Source organism: Podarcis gaigeae (assembly GCF_964106915.1).
Source record: "Podarcis gaigeae genome assembly, chromosome: 15".
Taxonomy (NCBI): Eukaryota; Metazoa; Chordata; class Lepidosauria; order Squamata; family Lacertidae; genus Podarcis; species Podarcis gaigeae.
Genome location: NC_139692.1, coordinates 28,330,747 through 28,357,364, shown reverse-complemented (window position 1 = coordinate 28,357,364; position 26,618 = coordinate 28,330,747). Strand labels below are relative to the sequence as shown.

General features: G+C 44.5%; 1 protein-coding gene and 1 long non-coding RNA gene across 3 annotated transcripts in view; both read left to right on the top strand.

Annotated features, from left to right (window-relative positions):
• LOC310832755 overlaps window positions 1-26,618 on the top strand; it is a 119,956-nt gene that overhangs the window by 66,310 nt on the left and 27,028 nt on the right. The window lies entirely within an intron of this gene.
• BARX2 (BARX homeobox 2) overlaps window positions 8,483-26,618 on the top strand; it is a 40,900-nt gene continuing 22,764 nt past the window's right edge. The window contains exon 1 of one of the 2 annotated variants that reach the window (XM_083714829.1): window positions 8,483-8,963. In XM_083714829.1, coding sequence (XP_083570955.1) covers window positions 8,774-8,963 — 190 coding nt within the window. In that variant the 5' untranslated portion in view covers window positions 8,483-8,773. Of the gene's footprint in view, window positions 8,964-15,102; window positions 15,164-26,618 lie in introns of those variants that run through there. The other variant, XM_083714830.1, reaches the window with a different exon arrangement.

Here is a 26,618-nt window from a genome sequence, read left to right as displayed (position 1 = left end):
ACATATTGCGTTCCTGATAAAATGCTGGGGCTGCTTTTCACCAAACAAGGAGGCCTTTGGGTGATTCCAACAGCTGTAAGGGGGACTGAGCCCACATGGCAGATGTTTGCCATTCAAGCCGCTTCATTTCTCTTGGAAACAGCCCCCCCCCCCAATTCTTCCTGGCTGTTCTTGACTGACAGCTGGCGTGTGTTTCATGCGACATAAACCATATTATTGCACAGGCTTCTTTTAAAAAAACCAAAAAACTCATTATTGAAACATTTTCCTGGACCCTTTCAGAGAACTCTGATCACGTCTGTGAGTTTTGCATGAGGCTCTGGTGTGTTCTTGACCAGTTTATTCTCCCAGTTCTGGGCAGCCAAAGCAGACTCCAAGCTGATGGTCAGAAGCTCTGGGACTGAAGATTAAAATAAATGTTTGCTCCAGACCTGGAACCAGGGCACTTTCACAAAGAATGTCTCAATGCTTTGTTGAAGCCAAGGTCTCCTCTTGGTTAGCCTTCTGCCAGATGTGCAAGAGCCTGCAGCAATAACACGGGGCAAGGCAGTCTGCCTATGCTCACAAGCACCTCTCTCCTTCATTGTTCCTTCTCAGATCCCATGGCTTGGCAACAGCATTAATAGCAGGGTTCAGACCTAAACCCCAGAAGTAAATAATGGCACAAAGGGTTCAAATCACTTCACAAACACAATATTGCAAAAGGCCAGTAAGGTAAGGCAGTGCAGTTCCTGCAGATGTGAAACAGTTGCCAATGTGATGCCCTCCAGATGTTGTTGGATTTCAGCTCCCAACCACCCTGACCACTGACCATGCCGGCTGGTGCTGATACAGCTGCAGTCTAACAACATCCCAAGGGCTTGCTAGCTAGTGATTTTGTGGCCAAGGTGAGCCGTGACCCAGGGATCGCCTGACTCCTAGCTCATGCCAGCGTTTTCCCACAAGACATCATTGAATTGCAGAGCTGGAAGGGACCACAAGGGTCATTTAGTCCAGCCCCTTGCAATGAAGGAATCATTTGCCCAAGGTTAGACTTGAACCCACGATCTTGAGATTAAGAACCATGCTCCACCAAGAAGCACGTTTCAGTGCTCAAAGTATTGGGAGTGGGGAGGTGGTGGTGAGACACTTGATGCAGTTCACAGTCCTCATTCCCCAAGGCTTTTCATTTCTAGGAAATCTGTGCCCTGCTCTTTATCCTTCTCAAAACAGTAGCATAGCGATACCACAGAAGGTAACCCTCCTCCTCTGTAATTCCAGCCCTTGCTCACCTCAGATTCCCTCTCGCTTTTGGTGTGGTGTTTAGGTGTTGCCAAGGCTCCTAGGAGCCAATTCCTAGAGGCCAAGGTCCCTTCGCCCCCAATAAAATATTTGAGGGGGTGCCTCCCCCCAAGTTGATGAGCATAGCCATTCAAATGGTGCGTGTGTGCCACATATTGTGATTGATTACGTGGGGCGGGGCTTACCTGCCCCTCCCCAATATTTTATTCAAGTTGGCCCCCCCTGCTAAGGCTGGAGGGAATGTGGGGGTGGGGGACAACTGAAGGCGCATCTCTCATTCAGAGCAAGTTTTGCCATTCCGTTCAAAGTCCAACTTAAGTCTCCAGTGTGAAAGCTGAAGTCGAGAGCTTGCCATATGTCCTCTTTTTCCAGGACACGTCCTCTTTCTCATGGGTAGAGTTGTCATCCATAGTTAAAAGTAGAAGTTGGCGAATGCGTCCTCTATTCTGCTCTTCAAAATATGGCAACCCAACTTGCACATATGAGCGTTTAGGGTTGTCTCCAAAGCTCAAAGTAGTCCATTTGAAATTAATGGCCATGACTCCCTTAGGTTAATTAATGTAAATGGGTTTAGCACTACTACTAGGGGCTGCCACCCCTGCTTCTGTGGCTCACCAAACCCTCTTAACCCCACCCCCATGCCAAATCTCTCCCCCAACTCCCCCAACCACCCCTCTCTGCTCCTTCCAGCTGAGAAAGGCCGAATGAGGTGCCTCGCTTAAGACTCCCTAAGTTCTATTTTATTCACCGTAGAGGCGACATTTGAACCCGGGTCCTCCACATCAGTTATTGGGGCATTTCTATTCGGCTGAGCATTCTGGCCAGTCATACTTTTGCAAGCGCGTGTCAACCCCCCCCCCCCCATCCCTGCCTTGAAACAAAAGGCACTTTTAAGACCCGAAAGCTCCCCGAAAGGACTCTTAAGAATAAAATTGAAGAGGAACCCTGTGTCCAGCCTCTCATGGGCTGAGCCAGAGTCCAGCTATCGGCTTGAGGACCAGCCGGGCTTCGCATCTTAAGTCTCTGAGGAAGCAGCCACCTCCTCTCCTTCGACGTGTCAGCCTAAAATCCTCCAGCCTTAAGACTCCACCGGACTCTTCGCCCGCTGCCGCCGCGTTTGCTAAAATGAATGTGCAGGCAGGGCTGAAATCCTCGTCTGAATTGGCCCTTCGTTTGTAACTGACAAACGGCCGGCCGAGACTGGAGTCGCGGCTTGTCGATTTCACGCGCAAGAAACTGACCTCAGCTCAGAGGGGGATCCCCGCGCACAGCGGGAACGCGCGCAGAAATGTTTCCACAACTCTTGTTATTCCGTCTCCGTTGAGAAGCGCCAAAGACGCTTCGTCTTCCCCCAGCTCAGCTGTTTCTGTTTCATTCTTAAAATCAGAGCAGCAACAACAGCTATTAATATTTTACTACTATAACTACATTTTTTAAAAAATAAACTTGTCGCTGGGCGTGCGAACGCCCCCCCCCCCGTCGCGAAATTAAAAACAAAAGTCTAAATCATCTCTCGAAAACTGTCCGGTTTATTTTATTCATTATGATTCATTCTACACACCGCTTGATTGTAAACCAACAACAACAACTTCCAAGTGGTTTACAAAGAGAGAGCGAGAGAGATAAAGCAATAAAATAAACACTAAGGAAAAATTAACAACAATTTAAAACTTTCGGAAAGTTAAAAGAACAATAGGTTAACAATAGATTAAAACTCGCATCGACTTCCTAAACATCTGGGGAGACACGTGGAGGTATCGCTTGGCCTTTTATTAGGTCCCTACTTCCCTAAAATTCATTGTATTTGCTGATGTCTCCCTTTGCGTCCTGGGAGTCAATAGGACTACGCCAGTGTAAATGGGAATATGCGCGCGCCTGTGTTTTCACTACGCTGGATTCGCATTGCCCAGACAGGCGAGTGTCCTTGGGCAGCAGACCCAGGAAAGGGAACTTCTCTTGCGCAAGCACCTCTGGAATGAATTCCTCATTTCTCCTACTTGGTCCAAATTTCAGGTTTTGTCTGGATGCTAGGACATTTCCGGTCCCAATTTTTTATTCCTGGAAATCAAGCTTGTGGGAGGACTGCAGCCCGGGTTTGTTCATGTTTAAAAACCTAGTCAGAGCTCCAAATTATTTCAATGAACATTTTTGCACGAACACTGATTGATATTTGCAGAAGTTTTCCAGCTAGGACGACTAGCTTGCCCTTAGATGCAATCCTACCTTCGTCGTTTTCTTTGGTTGAACGCCAAACTGGTTTTATGAAGGTCACCCTCATTTAAAAGAACAAAAGAAATAAAGAATAGATTAACTAATATAAAGGCTCGTTCAGTGCCAGGATCTCACCCGGCTTACCGGTTAATTTGGCGGGGGGCGGGGAGGCTGCGCGGAACCGAACTGCTATTTTACCTCTCCTTTAATGAAAGTTTTTGGTGAGCAAAGGGGAAAAAAGTAGACTAACGAACAAGTCTGGACTCTGGGGAGGAAGAGTTGCAGGAGAGGATGCTTTTCAGCCCCAGACCCCGATCCTCGACTTACAAAGTGACACGGATGTCCAGAAAGCAGCCCTCCAAGGAAGCACGCTTGAGGAGAGAATAAAGCAATTCTCAATGGGTTTGCACCTAAGTAAAGCTTCTCAGGGAACACGCTTGGGATGAGAAGAAGGAACTTTTCGGGCCAGTACGATCTGGGCGCGTGAATTCGCCTCTCCTCACGTGCTTTCCGTGTGGCCTTTTGTTGTTGCTGTTGTTGTGCTCTGTGATGTTAGATGCGACACGTCGGGTGCTACTAGCCAACGCCAGTCCGACTCAGAGGAGACCCATGGAAATGACTGGGCAGTAATTTAACATCAAGGTTCCAATCCATTTCAACGGGTCCGCTCTCTGAGTAAAAACTTCCTTGGCTGTCTGTCACCCGCTGGCTTTGGTTTGTGCGGGCGCGAGACAAGGGAGTCAGGACCAGATCCCATTGGGATCCAGTGGGGCGTTCTGTGTCCTGGGGCTGCCAGATATGCATGGCACACACCTCTCTGGGAGTAAGCCCACTGAAGACAGTGGTACTTTTCTCAGAAGTAAGAGTTGGGTTTCACCTGTCCCCTTCCCTTCCTACCGGAGGGGGTGGTTGACTTCTGCTGGGTGACCCCCCACCCCGCCCAGGTCCTTGCCAGTCCTCGCAACAGAGATCATCAGCACATCACGGGATCTCGCTTTATTACACGATAGGATTTGATTTTTTTTATAAAGCTTTTGGTTTTTTAAAAAAGAATTTGGATGTGGTGCATTTTAAATCCACATGCATCTATTATTAGTATTATTATTATTATTATTATTATTATTATTATTATTATTATTATCCCCCCATTTTTTTCATTGCAAGGAGCCATTATAAACCAACAGTGATGACTCTTCCAGTTACATGTCGCTGAATCCCAGCCCTGTCCCGAGCAGTTTCGATGCAACAGAATGGGACTTTGCTGATTTCCATGTGATAGTTTTGCATTTGTCGTGGATCAGGTTGTTTTGACGCTCCTGGGGAGCCCAGTGGGGCCATTTAAAAATATGAAGGTAAATTCAGAAAAGGAGAGCGGACTTCACAGAGGAAAAATATATGAGCGCAAAACTTCATAGTCGAAGAGGACATTATTGATTAATAGGAAAAAAATAATCCATAGCGTTTGGAAATATGTTATATTATAGTAGAGGACCCAAAGCTACCTATTTATGAGAAGAGCTCGAAATTGTTGCTGTGAATTGATAGGTCTCTGAGTACTATTTTACGCATGGAAACCCACGGAAGACAATGGCAACTCCCCGAGTGTAAAGAGAGTTTGATTCGCCTGCAAAAGAAAAATTGCGACGGAGATACAGAGATAGATGGTGATATTACAACGGAGATATTACGAATCACGTTATTCCGCACTTTTGCAGACACTGAAATGTTTGGATTGCTATTGTGCGGTCAGCATAACCTTAGGAGAAAGAAAATTAAAAAAATTAGCAACGTAGTCCTCTGAGATATATTCATTGCATTTAGGCGAACATGGATAACTTCCTGTCTCCCGGGGGCTCAGAGCGCTTTAAAAAGGGGGGGCACCTATATTTATGTCCCCAACACCCCATTACATTCGTAGCCGAAGACTGCCATTCTCTGCTCGCTTTCCTGGGTCTAACCCCCGCCCCCCGGATATAAGGGGGCTCACTTCCAGTTGCACATTAACATATTTTAAGAAGCAGTGCTGCAATCCTAAACTCCGAAGTAAGTCTCTCTGGGTTCAGTGGAGCTTCCTCCCAGGGCATAGCTGTCAACTTTTCCTCTTGCGAGGAATCCTATTCAGAATAAGGGAATTTCCCTTTTAAAAAAGGGAAACGTTGACAGCTGTGTCCCAGGGAACTGCGTCTGGGATTGCAGGCTAAAGGACTTGGGGGAGGGGGGGAGAGACCAAACGAGTCAAAAGGTCCCTTTCTGAGGCATCCAAGTGAAAAGTGATCTGGGCACTGAGTCGATCCCATTCCTTCCCCACCAACAAAACAGAGACGAGCGATAACATCCCCGATATTTTATTTGGGTGCTATTTGTTTCTTTGCTTGTTCACTTTGCTTAAGCCGTTTTATTCGCTCCTTTGCCTTGGAAAGTTTTACACAGAAAGGCAGGATCCAAATATTGTCAAATGCCTAAATTGTACAGGGCAGGTATCCTGAGCGTATCAGTTCAGGAGGAGCCGGCCTCGCTGTTTTCAGAGCAGTTTACTCGCGAGTAGGTGTGTCTGCGGCTGCAGGCGAAGATCGAGCATACACACTCCCGCCAGCACTGAAGGGCCTGACGCAGCACAGACCGCAGCTCCAAAGGAAGGTTCGCAAGAGACGAAGAGCTTCGCGGGCTCGAAAGACTGCGCAAAACTCGGGCGAAGCGCCCCTGGCCCTGTCCGAGCTCGGCGGGGAAGGCGGATCCGGGCCGTGGTTGCTGGAATAATGCGCGCTTCTTGGGGGACACTTTGCATAGGAGTTTTTGAAAGGTTTTATTTCCTTACTATCGGAGAAGTCTGCGTTGCAAACGCGCAGCCTGAGGGAAAGTACCTTGGCTCACAGAAATAGTTCTTCTAAAGAAGGATGTGTGTGTGTGTGTTTAAAAACAAAAACCAACACATATATAAGGCGCCAGGAGAAAACATTCCTCCGCAATCAGGCCTTCAGCCATTAATAATCTTTGGCTTTTTAATGGTTTTTTCCCCCCTTCTAATTTTGAACTGAGTTTATCTGGTTTTGTTTTATATTGTTAAATCGCTTTGAAATAGTGTCACACTACGCAAAGAAATGTAATTAATAATAATGATATATTCAGTAATTAATGACAGTTCGCCTTGGCACAGAACGAGGCGTGGCACGATGGTGAAAGCAACTCGGAGAGCTGCAAGGGCCGCGATCCCCGGGAAAGAAGAAATGACAAGTCCTAAACATCAAGCGGACACCCAGAGAGAAGGAAAAGGCAGCGGCTCCGCGGCTGTTCGTGGTTTTTTGCTTTTTTATTTACGCGGAGGATAGTTGCAAGGAAGACTAGAGACCTCTGCAATTTTATTTTATTTTTATAATTTTTCATTGGCGGGCAGTGCAAAAGATAACTTGCAGCAGCACCCTTTACAGCGCGCATAAAATTTTAATTTTTTGTTTTCCTGCACTTTTCTTCTTTTTAGCAGCATCTGCAGAGGTGGGTGGGTGGATTTAAAACAAAGCAAACAGAGGCATCAAAGGCCCCGAGGAACAAAATCCCCGGGGGGGGGGGAGGGAGGCCAAGGAGTTTAAAAAGCTTTAATAACAACAAGAATAATAATTCCGAAGATGAACATCGACAGCCTTTTTTCCCCCTTTTCCTTTTTTGCCAACCAGCGAGCAGAATTGAAAGAGAGGAGAAAATCCAAGGGTTTTTTGCTGCCGGTATTGGTTACTCCCCATCCCAAATAAATTGCGCCTTAGCGAGCCGGAGTGACCGAGGGCAGATTCAGGGAGAAACGGATCTTGCGCCAAGCTAGATCTCCCTTGACTGGCTCCTTAGTTCTTCCCTGCTCTTAACCCGGCAAAGAGGGGGCGGAAATCTCTTTTAGAGACTGAATCCCTCAAACACCACCGCAAAGGTAAGGGCAGCAGAACCTCAGATTCACCTCAGATCCAGCTGCTGACTCTTTGTGATGTTTTTAGCGTTGGGTGTATCAACTCAGATCTAACAAAATCGACGTGAATATACTAAGAATGTTCTCAAAAGGATATATATATATATCTTGGCAAAATCATGTCAGTACCGCAATTCGATGGGCTCCGGAAGACCCTGCAAGCGACCCCGCTCCAGGCCACAAGGAAGTGTTTTTCTGGCCCGACCCCGCGCGCAAACTCCGGACGCTGCGTCGACTTTCCAAAGCAGGGAGCGATAGGATCGCAGCCGTGGTTGGAAGTCCCGGGGCCTAACGAGGGAGGGATGGACAGAGCAAGCCCTGGCACGCTTACTCCAAAGTAGACCTCAGTGTGCGCAATGGAGGTTTCCACCCCCACCCCTCAAATCAGTGTCTGCAGCCTCCAGCACCCGCTCCGGGGCCGCGCAAAGCGAGTCAAGCGCCGCTGACATCGGAGCGAACGCGCGGAAGGGAAGACCAGGGTTTGCAGCTGGGAAGTGCCCAGAAATTTGCAGACGGGTGACTGAGCTTCCTTGGGGATCGCTGGGACCCTGTGTGTGGGGTGTGTGTAAACAAATTATAAGAATTCGAAGGGACACCAAGGGTCATCTAGTCCACCCCCCCCGCAAGGCAAGAACCGGTGCGGAATAACCTCGAGGACATTTCGGATCGCGCTGCTGGCCCCGTCTAAACGCACTTTGCGAAAGTTTCCCGAACTTCGCAGACGGAGCGCTCCTTCTCTCCTGAAAGGGTTGGGGATGTTCAGACTTGAGGAAAAGGAGGAGGAGGAGGAAGGCATTCACGTCAGTCCGTCCCCCGTCCCCCCCCCCAGCCAGCCAGTCGGCCAGCCAGCCTAAGCTAACCCAAGGCCTTGGCGCCCTTCCAGCTGGAGAAGGGAGGGAAGGAGTCCTTAAAATAGCAAGCGCTGCCTGCCCGGGCGTCCCAGGCCCGAACAATGGGGCGCTGCGAAGGGGGTGGGGGTGCGCACTTGATTGACAGCCGGCTTGTCCTCCGAAGGCGCGGCGGCTTATATAGAGGCTGGAGGTGGGGAAGGCAGAGCTAGAGAGACAGAGACAAGCCGGGAGGGAGGCTGGGTGCGGGCGAGAGGGAGCCACAGAGCCAGGCGCAGCAGGAAGGCGGATCCCTGGATCTCCTGGCCAGGCGATCTCCTCCGGCCAGCCTCCTCTCTCTCTTTTTGGCTAGAGCTGCCAGCCTCCGCCTACCCCCCCCCCCCCAGTTCCGGCCAAACTCCGCTCCCCTTCCCCGGCGCGTTTCGCTTTCCTCCGCCCTCCTCGCCGCGCTTTCCTCGGGGACTCCTCACTCGGCGCTCCAGCCATGCACTGCCAAGCCGAAGCCCGGCTGGCTCCCCCGGGGCCGCTGAAAGCAGCCAGGCGGCGCTACAAGACTTTCATGATCGACGAGATCCTGTCCAAGGAGACGTGTGATTACTTCGAGAAGCTCTCGCTCTACTCCGTCTGCCCGGCGTCGCTCATCGTCCGGCCAAAACCCCTCCACTCCTGCTCCGGTAAGAACCGCTGCCGGGATTCGCCCTCGCCGCCTGCCAAGGGGACCCTTTGCTTTGCCCTCTCCAGGCGAAGGAAGTGGTAGAAAAGTTTGAGGAAGAAAGGGAAGCCTTCTTTGTTGCCATTGGGGTTTACACCATTTTTACAACATATAATTAGCATATTGTAAATTATATTTATATGTATTTTTACATATAAATTACATTTTTTAAAAAAAAGTATGTAAAAGGAGAAACAAACTTATCAAGACATGTGATAGATATATGCTATAAACAGCCCCGTGATCTCTGGATGAACGAATGGTATATAAAATTAATAAATAACAATAACTAAGAATTAAAGTTGACCTACCCTTTCCTCACCTGGGAGTAAGCCTCGCTGCATTCAATACGTAGTTAGGATTGTGCTGGTGAGGACAGCACTGTGTAACAGAAAATAAATAATTGGAAGCTACTTTGAGCAACGCAAACCCCTTGGAAAGGTAGAATAAAGAACACTTGGAATAAAATAAATTAAATTCATGTTCAAAGTCAGTGAAACCTGCTTTGATATGTCCATAGCTGTCAACTTTTTCCTTTTCTTGTGAGGAATCCTATTCGGAATAAGGGAATTTCCCTTTTAAAAAGGGAAATGACAGCTATGGATATATCCTGCTGGTGAGGAAGAAACAACATGTTGTGTCTGCAACTTTTCCAGGCATGAGCAACCCCCACCCTTGAAAAATCAGCGCAATTGGTCAGATTGGAGTTAGGATAATTCCACCGGTTAGGGACTGGCAACTGGAGACCCCAGGCTGAATCTGGCCCTCTATGAAAAAGTGCCAATCACTTCCCTGACCCAACAAGCTGTTGGTGACCCAGGTGTGAGGAGGGCCCAGTGGCTGGTGGGCAATAGGATTTACTGGCGGTTCATGGTGGAAGATGAGGATCGGGGCCTCACCACCATCTCCAAAGTAGAATTGCAGAATTGTAGAGTTGGAAGGGACCTTGAGGATCATCTAGTCCAACCCCCCACAGTGCAGGAATACGCAGCTGTCCGATATGGGGTTTGAACCTGCAATCTTGGCGTTATCAGCGCCACGCTCTAACCAACTGAGCCATGCAGTCCCATAGAATTCTTTCCAGAGCAGGGCCATATGACAGTCCAATTATTTTGGAGAAGGCGATTTCTGAGTGGGCAATCATGCAATTCCAGTTTGAGCTTCTGTCCTCAAAGCAGAGAGCTGCTCTGTTGACACCTCCTGCTCATTCCAGTGGTGCCCTTGAAAAAAGGGTTTCGTGACAGTGTGTGTGGCGGTGCCTCTGTCACCACTAACAGTAAGGGTCTAAACCTCCCATTCTGCCTCCCCTTAGCACACAGCTATCCTCTTGGTCTATCAATGTCAGAAATGATGGTATTAATTTTGAGGAGCAGGTGGACTTTGCAAGTATGAAAAATTTACTCCAGCGCTCGTAGGAACATGCAGACCCAGCCAGATCACTGCTTCATCTAGATCAGTATTGTCTACACTGAGAGGCAGTTGCTTTCCAGTTTTTCAGGCAGGAATTTTAACCCCCTCCCCAAAGTCCTTTCTGGAAATCCCAGTGTTTGAGCCTGGTAGCTTCTGCATCCAGAACAGGTGTTCTACTTTTGCACTAAGGTCCTTTGTAATTGTCAGGATTGGTTAAAATTCATTAGTTAGTTGTTTGGTTGTTGTTTTTTGGTTGTTGCTTTGAAATTACAAAGAAAAAAGTGGGAGAGAGATGGATTCCTCCCCTCCCTCCCCCCAATTTCTTCATTTAAAGGTGAAAGGTGGCATGAGGTTGATTTTAAGCCATGCTGATTATTGTGAGTGTGGAAATGGAATGCTGGCCGTGATTCTGGGTTAATCGGGAATAAAATGATGGTGGTCTGGATGCCTGTGTATGTTGGATGGAGCTTTCCGTTTGTGCTGAATAAGAGTGTAGATAAACTTTGAACTAGGAGGAGCTGATGAGTTTATCAGAAGAGTCCAATAGCTTTGTTCTAGCGTAGGCAGGATGTGTTCCCCCCCCTCCACTAAACAGTTTCTTTTCTGGCTTTTGAACACTCTTTGGTAGAAACTGGATCTCTCTCCCTGCCAAACTCTTTATTTGCGTGTGATTTGGAGAAAGGACTCTTGCTGGGTTGTATTGGCCCAGAAAGGCGCTTACTTCTATTCTATGGGACTGAATATACTCCTCGCCTTCCAATTGAAGTTTAAGCATTTCTTTCCACTTGCTTCTCCTTGCTTGGCAGATAAGTTACGGTGAAATGACTGGAGTTAGATCAGGGTGACCTGAGTTCAAATTCTGGACCTCGTCTGGTAACCTTGGGCAAGCTGCTTTCTCTCATGCTAAATCTACCTTGCATGTTCGTTGCGAGGATAAAATAAGTAACGCTCAACTGGAACTCTTGAGGAAGGATGGGAAAGCATGTATGAGGTGAGGAGTCCCATTGTCCTCCATGGTGTAATCTAATTACAAGACTATTGCTTCAGTCTATTTCCTTGTTAGGAAACAGATGCGATCCCTGGGCATTGACTTTTGGTAGAGAAGGTTCGTTGCAAAGTGTCTGTACGTGTTCTGTTCTTGTGGTTTGGAAGCTTCCACTTGCAATATCTTGTAAGTAGAATAGGCACTCCTTGGATTAAAAATTGTCCCATAGGAGTTAATCAATTATCTGTGCTAGCAGCAAACGGTAGAATTGCACTTGCAGACGGTTCTGGGTTGACAATGGGCATCAGAACCCAAATCCATGCTGGTGATGCACAAGTATGAAAATGCTTCAGTCACTCAGTATTTGTGAATTATATGAAATAAGGAACTGGAGAAGAGTTGATCAAAAAATCTTTCAGACCCTTTTTTCGCCACAAAATATAAATCGAAATGTGCATTGAGGAGTTTAACTTGGCTGAGTCACCTGTGTCATTTTTTGATAAAGGGTTCTAGAAAGGAAGGAAGGAAGGAAGGAAGGAAGAGATTTTACTTGGAGCAAAACATACCTATCGCACAACCTACAGCCATTCCTCTGCGACTCGCCTAGGGTTTCCGCTGAAGTTAAGCACAGTTGCCCAATGAACGTGCGATGTGAGATAAGCTCATTGGATTCTCCCATAGGTATTGGGCGCTTAGCTTCACCTGTGGCAATGCTCCATTTGATGAAATTTAATAGGCTGTTGTATTTTCTCCCAGGGTCATAGACTTCCCCTGCCTTGCTTGGGATAAAACAACTGGATTTTTTATGTCCAACAAATCATTTTTATAATAGTTAAAAGGAGACAGGTCAGTGGGCACCTATATCACCATTTCAGATCTGATAGTCATATTATGCTTTCCCCCCCCCCTTTTTACAACTGAAATAATTAAGAAATTCTCATTGAAATACAATAACCAAAGAAACAAGCGCCCTATAAGCTGTCATGCACATCCGTAGTGCCACAGCTATTATTAGTGGTATAAATGCAGAGAAACGGCACAATAATTGTATTAGAAACCATGGATCACTTCAACAACACATGTCTGTGAAAGCAAAGAAGGGGGTTATTTAGTTCAGTGGAATTAACTTTTGTTTTGTTTCGGGGTACTATGAGATGGTATCTATTCCGGCTTTACTTTAAATCCATCTCTGTATCCCTCTGTTCGGTGCTGACAGCCTCCTAGACTTCAGTCCTAGGGATAGAAACAGAGAAGACTTAGGCTGTGTATAAACCACTGTGTACTCAGCATCCTGCATCTCTCCCGTTGTTCCTTGTGAAATACTGCATTTTGATGCAACCTCCCCGTCTTCTGTCTGAATTGAAAAAAGAAGGATCTAGCAGCTTTAAGACAGTAATGTGTACACAGCCTTAAATCATGCTGAACCCAGTGAGATGGACTTCTGAGTCAATGAGTTTAGGGTTAGACTTTAGAATGTCTTTCCATGACATCCCCATCATTTGGGAATAACCAGTTTCATTTGCTCAGATGTTTGAATTTCCTTATATCTCAGTCTGGAGAAAGAGAGTGCATACTATAAGCAGATTGTGTCATTAATTAAATTGTTAGAAAAGCACCCAGAGGCTCAATCTCCCTCTCCCCCAACTTTCCAGAGCAACCCATACTTGGAGATTATCTGGGTACAGCATTATCTTGTCATTTGAATTTTCATATCAATTTCCTCTGAACTTTCCCTTTTTCACAAGCAGCGAGCCAAGAATTTTGGATTAAATAGGTACTTATTAAAGACCTGAAGGCAAGATTTCCCCTTTACGGTTTTGGCTCAAGTTTTTTTTTTTCTATAGAAAAGCCTGGAGAGAAAGGGAATCATTGCAAAAATGAAATTCCTTTTAAAAAGAAAGAAAGAAAGAAAGAAAGAAAGAAAGAAAGAAAGAAAGAAAGAAAGAAAAGCTGCTGAAATTACATTTCCAGGCAAAAATCCCAAATCAGCTTGTGAAAGCATCCTTAGACTTCAGGCACCATTTTTAAATGAGCAATTCTGTATCATGTGAAAGATCATTCCGTGCAGAGGAGATTAGAAAAAGGGGAATAATTTCCGCCACTAGATTTAACTCTGTGTAAACTATCCTTCCCACAAACTTTCTACAGGAGCAGTATGAAACCAGACCCACGGAAACTATATCCATGCTTAATGCTATCACTTTCCCCTGGGGTTGAACTTAATTTGAAATGATGCATTTTCATATTTTTAATTAGTTGCGTTGACTACCATGAAACCTTTTTATGATCAATCTGCCTTGGGGAGCAATGTGGGGCTACTCACTGTAGTTCTCTGAGCATGTAGTAAACTTTGGTGACTCAGTGGCTGCTCACAGATGACTCTGTTACAAACATTTGCACGCCTTATTTACCTGAATTCTAAATCTTTGCGTGTTTGAAAAGCAGTGAATCAGTAGTCTAGAAATTGTTCCAGTAGCCTCAGTTGTTTCCTGCAATTTGTTTGAATGCCATAGTATATAATTCTTTGAGTGGTGTTGGCTAAAATGTTAAGAATTTGGGTTGTTGGGTTGTTGTTTTTTGTCAGGCCGGTTAAAACCAAAACCAAAACTCTACTATGATTAGTAGCAGTGTTATTATTTAGTACTGTGCCACTAATGTGTATGCTAATTGGCACTTCACAGTATAAGTAAAAGAGAGGTCTCTGCAGCAAGGGGGCTGCAATTTAATGGCCGAGAATGGTGGGGAAACTAGGGGAAGAGAAGACCGTCATTGCAGCAGAGAATAAAGGTGGGGAGAAGGTGATTTAAGATTTTGCTAAAAGGTGGATTTTACGGAAGATAGAAATGAACCCATATAGCTTTTCGGGATAGATTTCTAGACACACACACAAACACAAAAAGGCAGTATCAATTTTTCTAAACCGCAGTATGTCAAATTAGAAACTTCCCACGACTAAACTTTACAGTGGATGTTTGATTCGCACCACTGCTCATGGAAAGCAAAGATAAAAGATCCTTAAACTGATCTGCAGATGAGGCTGATATATAGATATGGGTGATGTTAATAAGGCTTTTTGTAACCAGAGCTCAGTTGCTGATTTAAACCTTGGCCTGAGTCACTGCTCCCAGTGTTTTCGTAAGCAGGAGAAGAGTCCAAATGGCAGTGTAAAAATTAGCGCAGTGCAAGACTTATTTAATTAAAAATTTATATTCCCATTTAAGAACAACGGGAAGGAAAAGAAAGCTGCATAATTTCCCCAGCTCCAGCGTTTAAACTGCTTACTCAGATATCCTCCCGTCTCTGAAAGCTAGAAGATGAAGGAAGAAGGCATCATGTAACTCTGCCCAGGCGTGACCGCCCTTAATTGAAACCGTGTAAAGTTTGCCCAGATATTACACCAAAGGCTGCTTCTAAAATGCTTGGAATAATAATCTTCATAATTAATCACTTCATCTTTGCAGCTGTGCAGCATGGCAGACCTTTCTCACATCGGGAGTCAAATCTCCGAGTATTTGTGTTGGCCGGCATGGCGACCATCTCTCCTTTTCATCTCGGAGCCACTTGGTTGGGAGGGTCAGAGACGTCTTCTTCAATCCTCTTGGCGGTCCCACTGAGACTGGAATGAGAGAAGATGTCTGCAGACTTAAGCCTAAGAAGCAGAGCAATCTAACACAAGCCCCTTTATGAAAGAGTAGAAATCTTAAAAGCCCTGGGATCCTGGATGGCCAGTTCTCTCAATTCCAACTCGGATCTTGCACAGGAGATTGGTATGAACGCAAAGGCATTTCAACATTAATTTTAAACTGTGGTGTCTTGACCTTGATTTACACAAACACAGTCAAGTTTCCGGACCCATGGAATAGCAAAACATGCCAAAGCAAGCCTAGGCTGCATAGGAGAATATGAGAGGATGTCTCTTGCATTTCCAAAAGGGTCAGAAATCAAAGAAAAGAACTGGATTTGGGGGTCTGGGTTGAAGTAATCCCACTGAATCTAATAATCTGAGAGAGATTTTTTAAAATAAAAACAACCATATTCTTATCAAATTATATGAGAAAAATGTCAACACAGATTCTATGTATCTTGGTGAAGTTGTAATATGATTCAAAAAACACTAGGAACAAACTCTAGAGGTCATTGGTCAGACCTCAGAGGTCAATCTCATGATGGATCCTATGGCCATTTCGCTTAATAATGCTAATAACCTTTCTTTGAAGCCTGATTTCAAATCTCTTATTAGTGGCAAGAGTTGGTTTCCCTAGGCAGGGGAAATTTCCAAGAGTTACAGCCACGATAGAATAGCTGATCAAAGCCTTAGAAACTGCAGCAATGAACAAATTGACTGGCGATGCTTCAGTTTTATTAGCAGACAGGTGGGGAGTTTGTTGTTTGTTTTTCGTGTTTATTGGAACACACATTGCAATTTCAATGTACTGTATCTGGTTCAAATTGAACGACAACAATAAAAGAGGGAGAGTTTGATCTCGAACTTCTTGAATGGGTCTGATGCCTGATGAAAACTTCTGTGTTTTGCAGAAATTCTTTCCACAGCCCTTGATCAACAGCAGCAACATAGTCTTCCAAGAGAGCAACCTTAGGCAGGTTTACCCTGAGCACTAAGTCCCATTGTGTCCATTGGGGCTGACTTTCAAGGGCGTGTGGTAGGAGTAACTTCACCATCAGAGAGTAAACACCATTCTCTTACCCTGTGTGCAAAGAGTCCAAATGTTTCCAACACATCCTTTGCGTAATCACGCTGTTCAGTAATTCTATTCAATGGTGTGGTGTGGTGGTTCTTTCGATGATAATGTGTATCCTTCAAGATGTGGTCAGCCAGCCAGCCTTGAATATGGGGGGGTCATCTAGCTCATTTTGGGGAATGGGGCCTTGGGCACTTGCCCTCAAAGTCTTGCCCTTATGTGTACCAAATATGCCACAACCTGGTGTGAAGTGGGTGTCTGTAGTCATGGCTCCTAGCACTCTAGCACCTGGAGAAGGGGAAGGGCCATAGCTCAGTGGTCTGCATGCAGAAGGTCCCAGCAGCACCTCCAGGTAGGACTGGGAGGGAGCCTGGTCTGAAATCCTGCAGAGCTACTGCCAGTCAGCAGAGACAATATTGAACTAGATGGAACAAAAATCTGGCTTGATATAAGGCTGCTTTCATTTGTTTTAGACCGAAACATCTGGAGGGCACCAGGTTCACTAGCTTGTGATGGCAAAATCCATGGATTTATGCCCTTCAGATCAATCAAATTTATTCACCTTGATAGCCTGTGGTTTAGGACTGGGTGTGCATTCGAATGATCTAAATGGCTGCTCCTATGACATGTGAAGCAACAAGTTAGGAGGAGAGAGAGAAATTTTAATAAGTGATCAGAACATGATTGCAAAACCTTGGAGAAACACAAAGGCCCTGTCTATTGACTATTGGCTAAGGAAAGCCTGGGACATTGTGGTATTGTATCGAATCATAACTTATAATTATGAAGAAGAACTCAGGCAACACAGATCTTTCAAAACAACTGGTTGCCATTTATCTTATATTGAAATCAGAAGAACACTGGTGGGATGGTTATTAGGAATATCTGAAGTATGAGATGATTTGTTTTGGTTTTGTGAATATAATTAAGCAATACAATGAAGTTGCCCAAAGGGAGCCCCATAGCTATTCCGAATGTTGTCATACTCCATCTTCCAGCAGCTCCAGCTATCATGGTCAATAAGCAGTGGTGATGGAAACTGCACACCAGTCACATCTGGGGGACCACAGGTTCCTATCTCTGCTCTAGAGCCCCACTTAGCCACCCTGTGTGCTAGCTCAGAATAAGCAAGCAAGCAAATTGTTGGTGTAAATGACCAGATACCTCAGAGCTGTGACTGTCTGCAGAATCTGAGTAACAGGACCATCAGACTTACCACTGTCCACCTTGCTGTTGGCTGCAAATGTCTATGCTTTCCTAGATCTTGATGACAAGGTGCATCTCCATGGAATTACTGCATTTGGCAGAAGTCATGCCTCTTTGGGTTTATGGACTATCAGTCTGGAATCTTATGTATATTCAGCTTGGCCTTGCTTCCGAGTGAGCGCCCCATAGAATCAGTTGCTAAGTTGGTCTGGTTCAGTCCTGCAGGTAGATGGCTCTTTTTATGTCTCTAATTTAAAGAGGCCAGGGGCAGTCAACGGAGTTAATGTTCTGTGTATCAGGCAGCATCATCTACGAGAGGGCAGATGCAGCTGATGGACTATATGCAACTGGCCGAGATGACTGGCAGAATCCGAGACCTGGGAGAAGAGAGGGTTGAAGAAGACTGGAAGAAATTTAAGATTTATCTACAAAAATATTGTAATTTGGTTGAATGTTAAGAAGGATGCTAGATCAAAATAACTGTCCACCACTAAATTAGATTTGAATTCGATGATAAGTGAGATTAAGGAAAATATAAACCTTTTGGAGAACTGCTAGATTGTACTTAAATGAGCGGATATAAGATCATAAACAAGATGATAATTTGCTTGAAAAAATTTTTAACGATGTAAGTGGGAGCGGGAGAAGTGAGGGAGTCCAAAGAAGTGATGAAATTATGTTATGATATAAGTAATGTTGTTTATTATTTATGCATTTGTATTCAAAAAATTTAATAAATATTTATATATAAAAAAAGCATCATCTACGAGAGGTGGGGGATTGCAGAAACCTAAAAAAGGTTTTTAGGTTGTACAATAACAGCACGAGTGCTGATTTTTTCTGAGCCTCATCCAGGCTTGTCACCTCTGGGTCAAATGCAGAGAGGAAGCAGATTTATGGTGCATTATAAAACCACCCAGTTTCTATACGGATGACCCCACAAGCACCATGTGGGATTCCATGTGGACAAGGTCAACCGAGTCCCAGCGTGGTAGATCTGGCTGGGTTTTAAATTTGATCTGGGACGCTCTTCAGAATCCGGGTGGAAACCGTTTCTGCTGGGAAATATTTAGCCGGACCCCTTTCCCTTTTAATTGAACGGATACTGTTACGGCATTCCTGAGGGACTGCGCGGAACTGTGGGAAAGGAGGGAGAGAGGAATGGATACAGTGTGCTTGTATCACAGTGTGGAGGAGCATGAGATCCCCTTCCACCTAGAGCTTATTATTATCTGAAGCGTAACAGCTGTATTAATCCTGTTAAATAAAGCAAACACAATGTTGTGGCTAATACCTTTTATCAGGCTCATTTACACCTGAGTCCAGCGAGGTCGCATCCTGTCAGTCATGCATTCAGCCAGGATTGGGTGGCCGACTACAGAGACATTTGCTCCCCGGAGCTCCATCATGTGCCCGATAACAAACAGCTAGAAGGACAAATCAGATTTCTCTTTCCCTGGATTGCAACTTTGGTAGATGTAATAATATCAGTTCAATCCCAAACCTTTATTGTCATGCTGACAAAATTCCAAAAGGTTCTGTACAATAAAATCACTCTGCAAAATATGCATCTAACAATTGGAATACCGCTGTATAGCATTCACGGATCCTCATTGTGTGTTGAAGGACCTGGCTACTATCTCCATCTTATCCCCATCCAGGTTAGACATCTGAAAGGCTACCTTGAATTCAAGCAGATGTAATATATTGATGTCATTGGAACAGATGAAACTGAGCACCCATGAGCATCCTCAGGCATATTTTGACCCACTTCGATGTCTGCTGTGGTGAATATTCAGGTGTGGGGATTCATAGGATCATAGAGGAAGGGACCCAAAGGGTAATCTAATCCAGCCCCCTGCAATCACAGCTGAAGAATCCCCAACAAATGTCCATCTCTATTTGAAAACCTCATTGGATGTCCAATGAGAGGGGGGAGACTCAGCTTATGATGTGATGCCATCATGCTGCCTCTCCCTCACCCAACTGATTGCCACATATGGGAAGAAGAAATTCCCAGTGGGATTATCGCACACCATATGGATTATTATACCCAGGCATTAAGAGAAGAGAAGCTAAAGGAGACATGAGGCCGCCATTTTCCTTGACAACCCTGCGTCATTTGCCTTTCCACCCTAAGTTGCTGTTCACCTGCAAAATAAGATGCTGGTGCTACCCATGACATACATTTAATGCACATTTAAATTGACATGGCTTTCCTCAAAGAATTCTAGACCTCCTCAGTAGCTGCTCCCAGGTTTTGGAACTTCCTCCCTAGAGAAGCTAGGCTGGCTCCCTCCTTCTGTTGGCAGGTGAAGATTCTCATTCCATCAGGCCTTTGGGAAACAATAGGTGGGGTTTTGTTTTTGTTTTTTAATAGTTCTGTGCTTTTTCATGACCTGAATTTTAATAGATTTCTTTTTCATGCGGTTTTAATTCTATTAAATTATTTTTGAACGATTACCTTTTGAATTTCTTAATCTTTTTGTATTTTTGTAAGCTGCCTTGAGTCCTGGTCTGGGGAAAAGGTGGGGTATTATTATTATTATTATTATTATTATTATTATTATTATTATTATCTATAGTTTTCCTCCCCCACATAGGGAGTTCCTGTCACCCTTAGTGAACTCTATTTCTTGGATTCTTTGGGGGAAGTTTTAAATGTGCTCTGAGCATGTGGCGTGGTTGTGACCCCAGGCAGAGGAGCACATGAAGAAATTTCTGCTTTGCAACAGGAGGGCCACAGCAGGCCTCCAAGACACCATGATCCTTAAAGCCAAAAGTCTTGCCATCCAGGCATGGACTGGGAGTGATATTCTGTTTCTAAAACCTGACGGAACTTCTCGGTTTTTCTCGCTGTCTCCTCTGACAAATGCAATGGAGCAGCCTCTGCAGCTCAGCTCCCTGTTGTACACCCTGTCCTATTTTCCACTCCTGTTCCTGGTTTTCTGCTGCTAAATTTAGCACCTTAATAAGTATGCACCAGTCTCAGTGCAGTGACCCTGAATAGATAACTCCCCAAAATTGCTTGAATGGGTGTTTTGCATCTCGTCCCCTCCCTGCAATTGTCCCGTCTTCCTCCTCCACCTTTTATCAGGGCTTATAATCTTCTCCAGTTTTGTTGCTAATCTGATCTTGCACATGCCTGCCTATTATTTACCGTTCTTCACAAAGGTAAAAGACTCATCAGTTATGAGGATTATGGGCTTTCAGCACAAAGGAATCAAGAGAAGGATAAAAATGTATACAGCTGCGGTTTAGGATGATTAAGCATTGTGTGGGAGCCATGCAACCATTTCCTTATTTATACTGTGGCAGGGGAACAAGCACAGATTTATTTTATTTCAATTAAGTGTCATATGACCTCCAAAATAACAAAAATAATAAAACAATAAAGTTTTCAGTAAAAAACAACCCTTTAAAATCTTCAGAAAAATAACAATAAGCTAAAAACCAGATTGAAACACATGTTTGAATAGGCTTTGCCTAAACAAAAAATGTTTAAAGTGGTGGACACCAAAAAAGAGTGTAGTGAAGATGTCTGCCTGAAGTCAAGAGGCAGGGAGTCCCAAAGTTGTTGTACTAAAAAAAAAAAAAGATTTCTTGCAGGTATGGAGTGAGTGTTGAGTGGCCTCTGTAACCGCTGCCAGTTCCACTGATCAAAGCTGTTGAATAGGCTCATAAGAGTAAGGGAATCTCGCAAGCAGATGTTAAGTGTGACTTAGGTTCTTCCCTTTCAGAAAACACTAGAACAATTGTAGTGAAAGAAAAACCGTACGAGTGAGTCATTTAAAAGTCTATTTTAAAAGGTGCTGATAACTTGGTGCTGTCAGATTGCATCCCATGCAGTATGAGAAATAATTTCCCCACCCTCGGATCCTAAATGAAGTTTCAATCAAATCCTGTCCTATGCTTGTTTACTTGGAAATCCACATAGATCACTTCCTTCTTTAGCAAAGGTGAGGAGTGATGCTGGGGTGCCGGGATCTGTTAATTTCACTTTCTCTGTTCCTCGTTTTCCCACTCTCGAGTTCACTTTGACACATGCCTGCATTGGTTTGTAGTTGATTATTTCTTCAACATCTCTTCTTGAAAGTTTGCCAGCATTTCTTACCTGTCGTTTCTTTGGTGAGGGGTGCTCCCAGGTGGTCATTATTTTGGGGTGGGATTGAATCACACGCCAGCAAACTCAGTGATAGCTGATTGTGCAGCAAACCTGCTTCCCCAAAAGATTGCACATCTTGCAATAAGGAAAATGTGCTTGAATGTGTGGGCTTATACATGCTTGACACAACATCATCTAAACATGTCAGAATGAATGTTCAATAAGTAGTCAACATTGTCTAATCTCCTAGCAAACAAACTTATTCAATGAGATATTTATCTTGTCTATGGCAATCAGTCCCTTTTGTTCAGAGTGGTACTGTACCACTTGGGGCATGAAAGTTGCTGGTTCAGAAGAAGGGTCCATGAAAGACGTTCCCCTTAATCTTCCAAGGACATATAACCAGTTGGGACAGAATTTGCAGGTGTATTCCAATTTAATAAGGTGCACACTTTATTAAAAATAACATGGTTGGGATGGGATTATCGGGTGCATGTCTAGAAGTTAACATCACCCAAGTTAGGATTCAATCTCTCTCTCTCTCTCTCTCTCTCTCTCTCTCTCTCTCTCTGTGTGTGTGTGTGTGTGTGTGTTGTGATTAATGTGGCCATTTGAAAGCTGTAAAAACAACAGCTTTCAAATAAGAGTACCTGCAGACCCTCAGTATTTTGATGGAGAGATTCAAGGGCATACAGGAAATTTAGGTTTGTGCAGTTAACGTGGATCAAAACACTCTGCCACCCTTCAGCAACAAATCCACTTTAAAAAAAGAAATGTGCTTTTGTGGTTTGGAAAGTGACAGGGAAAGTGTGGAACGGAGGGATGGTTACTGGGAAGACGTCTAAACGTCCCGCAAGCAACTAGGGATGGATACATTTTGTTGTATATCCTGCAAATAAATCAGAATACACGCACGGCAAAGACCAGATACAATCTCATCTCCATGAAAGCTTTGTGCAAGCAAATCAAGGTGGATGCTCCGTAATCGTAGGCTTCATTTTTTGCTGACAATCTCCTTCAAAGATTTATTGGTGTTTTAGATTATTAAAGGGGAGGCTGTACAATATCTATAGAAACGAACTGTGGTTACATGCTGGGCATGCCAGCACTGCAAGTTATGCCCAGAATACTGTGGAAGAGGTCTTTGAGGAAGGGTGTTTGGTTAACAAACCTGCTAAACTCTCTTGAAATGCTCCACAACTCAGGACATGGATGGCTGTGTTGTCTATGGATCTTCATTAAAATCATGACAAAATGTTTAAACTGCCAAGATCCCATGTAGCATCTGGAGAAGAGCAACCAGTTTTTGCATCATGTGGCAGGGTTTGGATATGGGCTGTGTGGTTGGACAGTCTAGAGGAATCAGTGTGTGAGAGCAATTGCGTGTCTATGGTGACCCGTTCTTATGACAAGCGTTTGTTTTGAATTCATCTTTATAGGGTCTTCATCTGAAGTGCAGGAGCTGTATGTAGGAGGCATGTGAAGTCCACAGTAAGAATGTTCATAATTTGTATCGGGGAAGGGTCATCGCTCAGTGGTAGAGTGCCTGTTTTCCATGCATAATGAAAACTTTCCATCGTGAAATTTTTACTGGCCAAAGCCTGAATTTCAGGTGCTTTCTGAGTGCTGGCATAACCTGATGCCGACGTTTCATTAAATACTGAACGGCACTCAATGTCAGGTATCAAAAGCATCAAATAGCAATTACCACATCTTGCCAGCTCCCAAATACTAATTACCACTACATGCCAACAGCCAAGCAATATTGTTACCGAATGTGGAAAAAGAACACGACTGCACTCAACAGTCAGATATAAAAATTGCAGTACAGTGTACCTTGGGTTACATACGCTTCAGGTTACAGACTACGCTAACCCAGAAATATTGCCTCAGGTTAAGAACTTTGCTTCAGGATGAGAACAGAAATCATGCTCCGGCGGCGCAGCAGCAGCGGGAGGCCCCATTAGCTAAAGTGGTGTTTCAGGTTAAGAACAGTTTCAGGTTAAGTACGGACCTCCAGAAGGAATTAAGTACTTAACCCAAGCTACCACTGTATATTGTATGTTTATGTTGCGAACTGCCCTGAGATATGTGGCTAAATTCACATTTAATAAGTAATATATAATGACATTATGACATTGTACCTAACCTGAGGTACCACTGTATTAATAGGTGTACAAGTATTTATGTTTCTGTTCCTCTGGTGTCTTAATTCCCACCTTTCCCCTCCAATACTTACTAAGCGATGGCTGATTTCATGTAAAACTTTTGAACTTGTGAAATTGACCAAGAATTAGGAAAAACCCGTTTTGCTGTACCTATTGCATCCTTGGAGCAATAGGAGAGACAAGGAGGTGTGTGGGGGGGATTAAGAAAAGGGCCTCCGTGTTATAAGTGCCTCCAAATCCTCTGTTTGAAAACCTGTAATAAAGAAGGTTGTGCTTATGATTAATGAAAGCATTTGACATTGCATAGGATGATGTAATCGATCAGTGTAGAAACCATTTCTATTTCAGTAACTCATCGGGCCAGTCCTGGAAATGACATGCCGTTGTCTCCACAAGCTGTTTAGCTCCTGATTAAATTATTTAGCTGAAGAGGATCTGCACAGGGGCTGAAGCAACTGCAAACTCTTTTGTTCAAGCACCTGTAAAGTACGTAAATCAATATGTGGAGGCAGGCGGGAAGGAGCACCAGTCTGCTCACTCGTTTCAAAAGCACAGAATGGGGAACAAGACTTTGAAAAACTCAAAATACTAGACCCCCTCCAAAAAGCCCCCTCCTGCCTCTTTGTGGTCATGAGAGCTCTGTTCAGTTTCAGACATTCTTAGGACACAGCAACACATTCATGTAGACACAGCTGGAATTACAGTTGCAAGTCATGCATCATCACTATTATTATTATTATTATTATTATTATTATTATTATTATTATTTATTTCATCTATGAATCACTTTTATGAGGCATTCCAAGGTGGTTTTCAATATAATAAAAACAAATATAAAAGAGTTGCATATATAAAAAGTTAGTGCAATTGCATATGTAAAGCCAATTCCACTACTACTACTATGACTACTACTACAAAAACAGAATAAAGCACCCAGGACAAAGATCTCCATTGAGAAGTCTTGCTGAAATGGGAACATCTCTGGCAGGCACTGATGTTCCTTTGCATGCTACATTGATGCTCCTTGCAACATGGATGCTTGACTTCCATTGCATTCTCTCAGGAAAGTCCATGTCTATGTGCAGAAAGAGGAATCTAATGCACGGGTTTCAGAGGCAGGGCTTGCCACTGCACTTCTCAGTTCCCTTCTCCACACACACTTATCACAGCGCTTTAAGGATGTCTGCTCTCATGAGCATTAAAAACCCAAGATCACATTGTTGCTAGAGGTAGGCAAGTCATCCCACCCCACCCCTACACACACACACACACACACACACAAACACACACACCCCTTGTTCCATGCACTGGAGCCAATTGGTCTACTTGGCTGTTGACTCTTGCTTCAGCACTGGCGGCGGGACTCTCCACCACACCTGAGGGCAACAGGCGAGTTAGAGCCGCAGGGCAGGACAGGTATCCCACAGCCCTGCCCTTCAACCCCTCGCTGCTGTCGCCTAACGCAGCACCTGCCATCTGAGGCAGTTGCCTCACCCTGCCTAATGGTAGGGCACACCCTGGAAAGCATAAACAGAGCTGGGAGGGCAAGTGTTTCCAAAAAGAAAAAACAAACAAACCTATACTTGGTCAAAGCAGTGTATATTATATTGCTTCTATGTATATTGTATGGTTTCTTTTTCTATTTTATAACCTTTATTGAAAAATAAAGAAGTTCAAAATTACAAGTGCACAGGGTAAGATAAGACACAAAAAAGATGAAGAAACAAGAAATAGTACTCATGTAGAAAACAAATCAGGGAAAAAACTGGGTGCATTACAAAAAAAAGGGGGGGGGACTTGTTATTGTCGTTAAGCAGACCTTAGTCTAATATGATATTTATAAACATGAATTCAATGAATTCCTTCTACAGTGGTACCTCGGGTTACATACGCTTCAGGTTACAGACTCCGCTAACCCAGAAATAGTGCTTCAGGTTAAGAACTTTGCTTCAGGATAAGAACAGAAATCGTGCTCCGGCAGCGCGGCAGCAGCAGGAGACCCCATTAGCTAAAGTGGTGCTTCAGGTTAAGAACAGTTTCAGGTTAAGTACGGACCTCCGGAACGAATTAAGTACTTAACCCGAGGTACCACTGGATATTGTATGTTTATGTTGCGAACTGCCCTGAGATATGTGGCTAAAGGTCAGTATTCACATTTAATAAGTACCGGTAATATATAATGACGTTATGCAGTTGCCCTCACTGAAGATGTTCCCAGGGAAGGCCTATGAGATAGCGAGGGGTGGCTGGGTCCTCCATTGCTTCAGCCAATGTTAAGTGGTGCATGGAGCAGATTCATCACCGCAACTGAGAATGAGCAAGGAATCCATGCAGTCAATGAATGGGGACTAGCAGCCTACAGGATAACAAGGCCTTCTTGTTCATTATTGTCTTGCATCTGAGAAATTAGGGTTGCCATATTTCAAAAAGTAAACACCAGGACACCCCAAACGTTGAGCTTTCTTTTAGGAAGACTGCCTTGTCCCGTCCCCCCTGGACGTCAATTCCTCCTTTGAAATCCTGGCAATGTCTAAGAACATCTGGACGCATGGCAGCCTCAGAGAAATGCTTTTTAAATTTATTTAAAGGGTGGCAGCTGGGCTATCCTCAGACCAATATCTTGTGGCGCCCATGGGCAGGAAGCACTGCCGCCTTCGTTTTGTACACGGGGGCAGCTTGCTAAGCAAGGAACTTTAGTCACCCTGATCCACAAATCATTTAAAATGGATCTAGACCCCGTGAAAACGTCAGGCTTCCATGTCAACTCTCCCTTGCCTTAGCTGGCCAGGTGGAGCTGCTTGTCTTTGAGCCAAGTTCCTCCATCTCTCGGGCTCAGAATTTATTTACTTTTTTTGCATTGCTAGCCCATCTTTTCCTCCAAGGAGCTCAAGTTGGCTTACGTGGGTCTCCCTACGTCTCATTTAATCCCCATGACAACCCTGAGAGGTGGGTTAGGCTGAGAGGCAGGGACTGCCTCCCTACCACCCAGTGAGCTGTTTTATGGCCCAGTGGGAGATTTGAACCTTGGTCTCTCCTAAGTCCT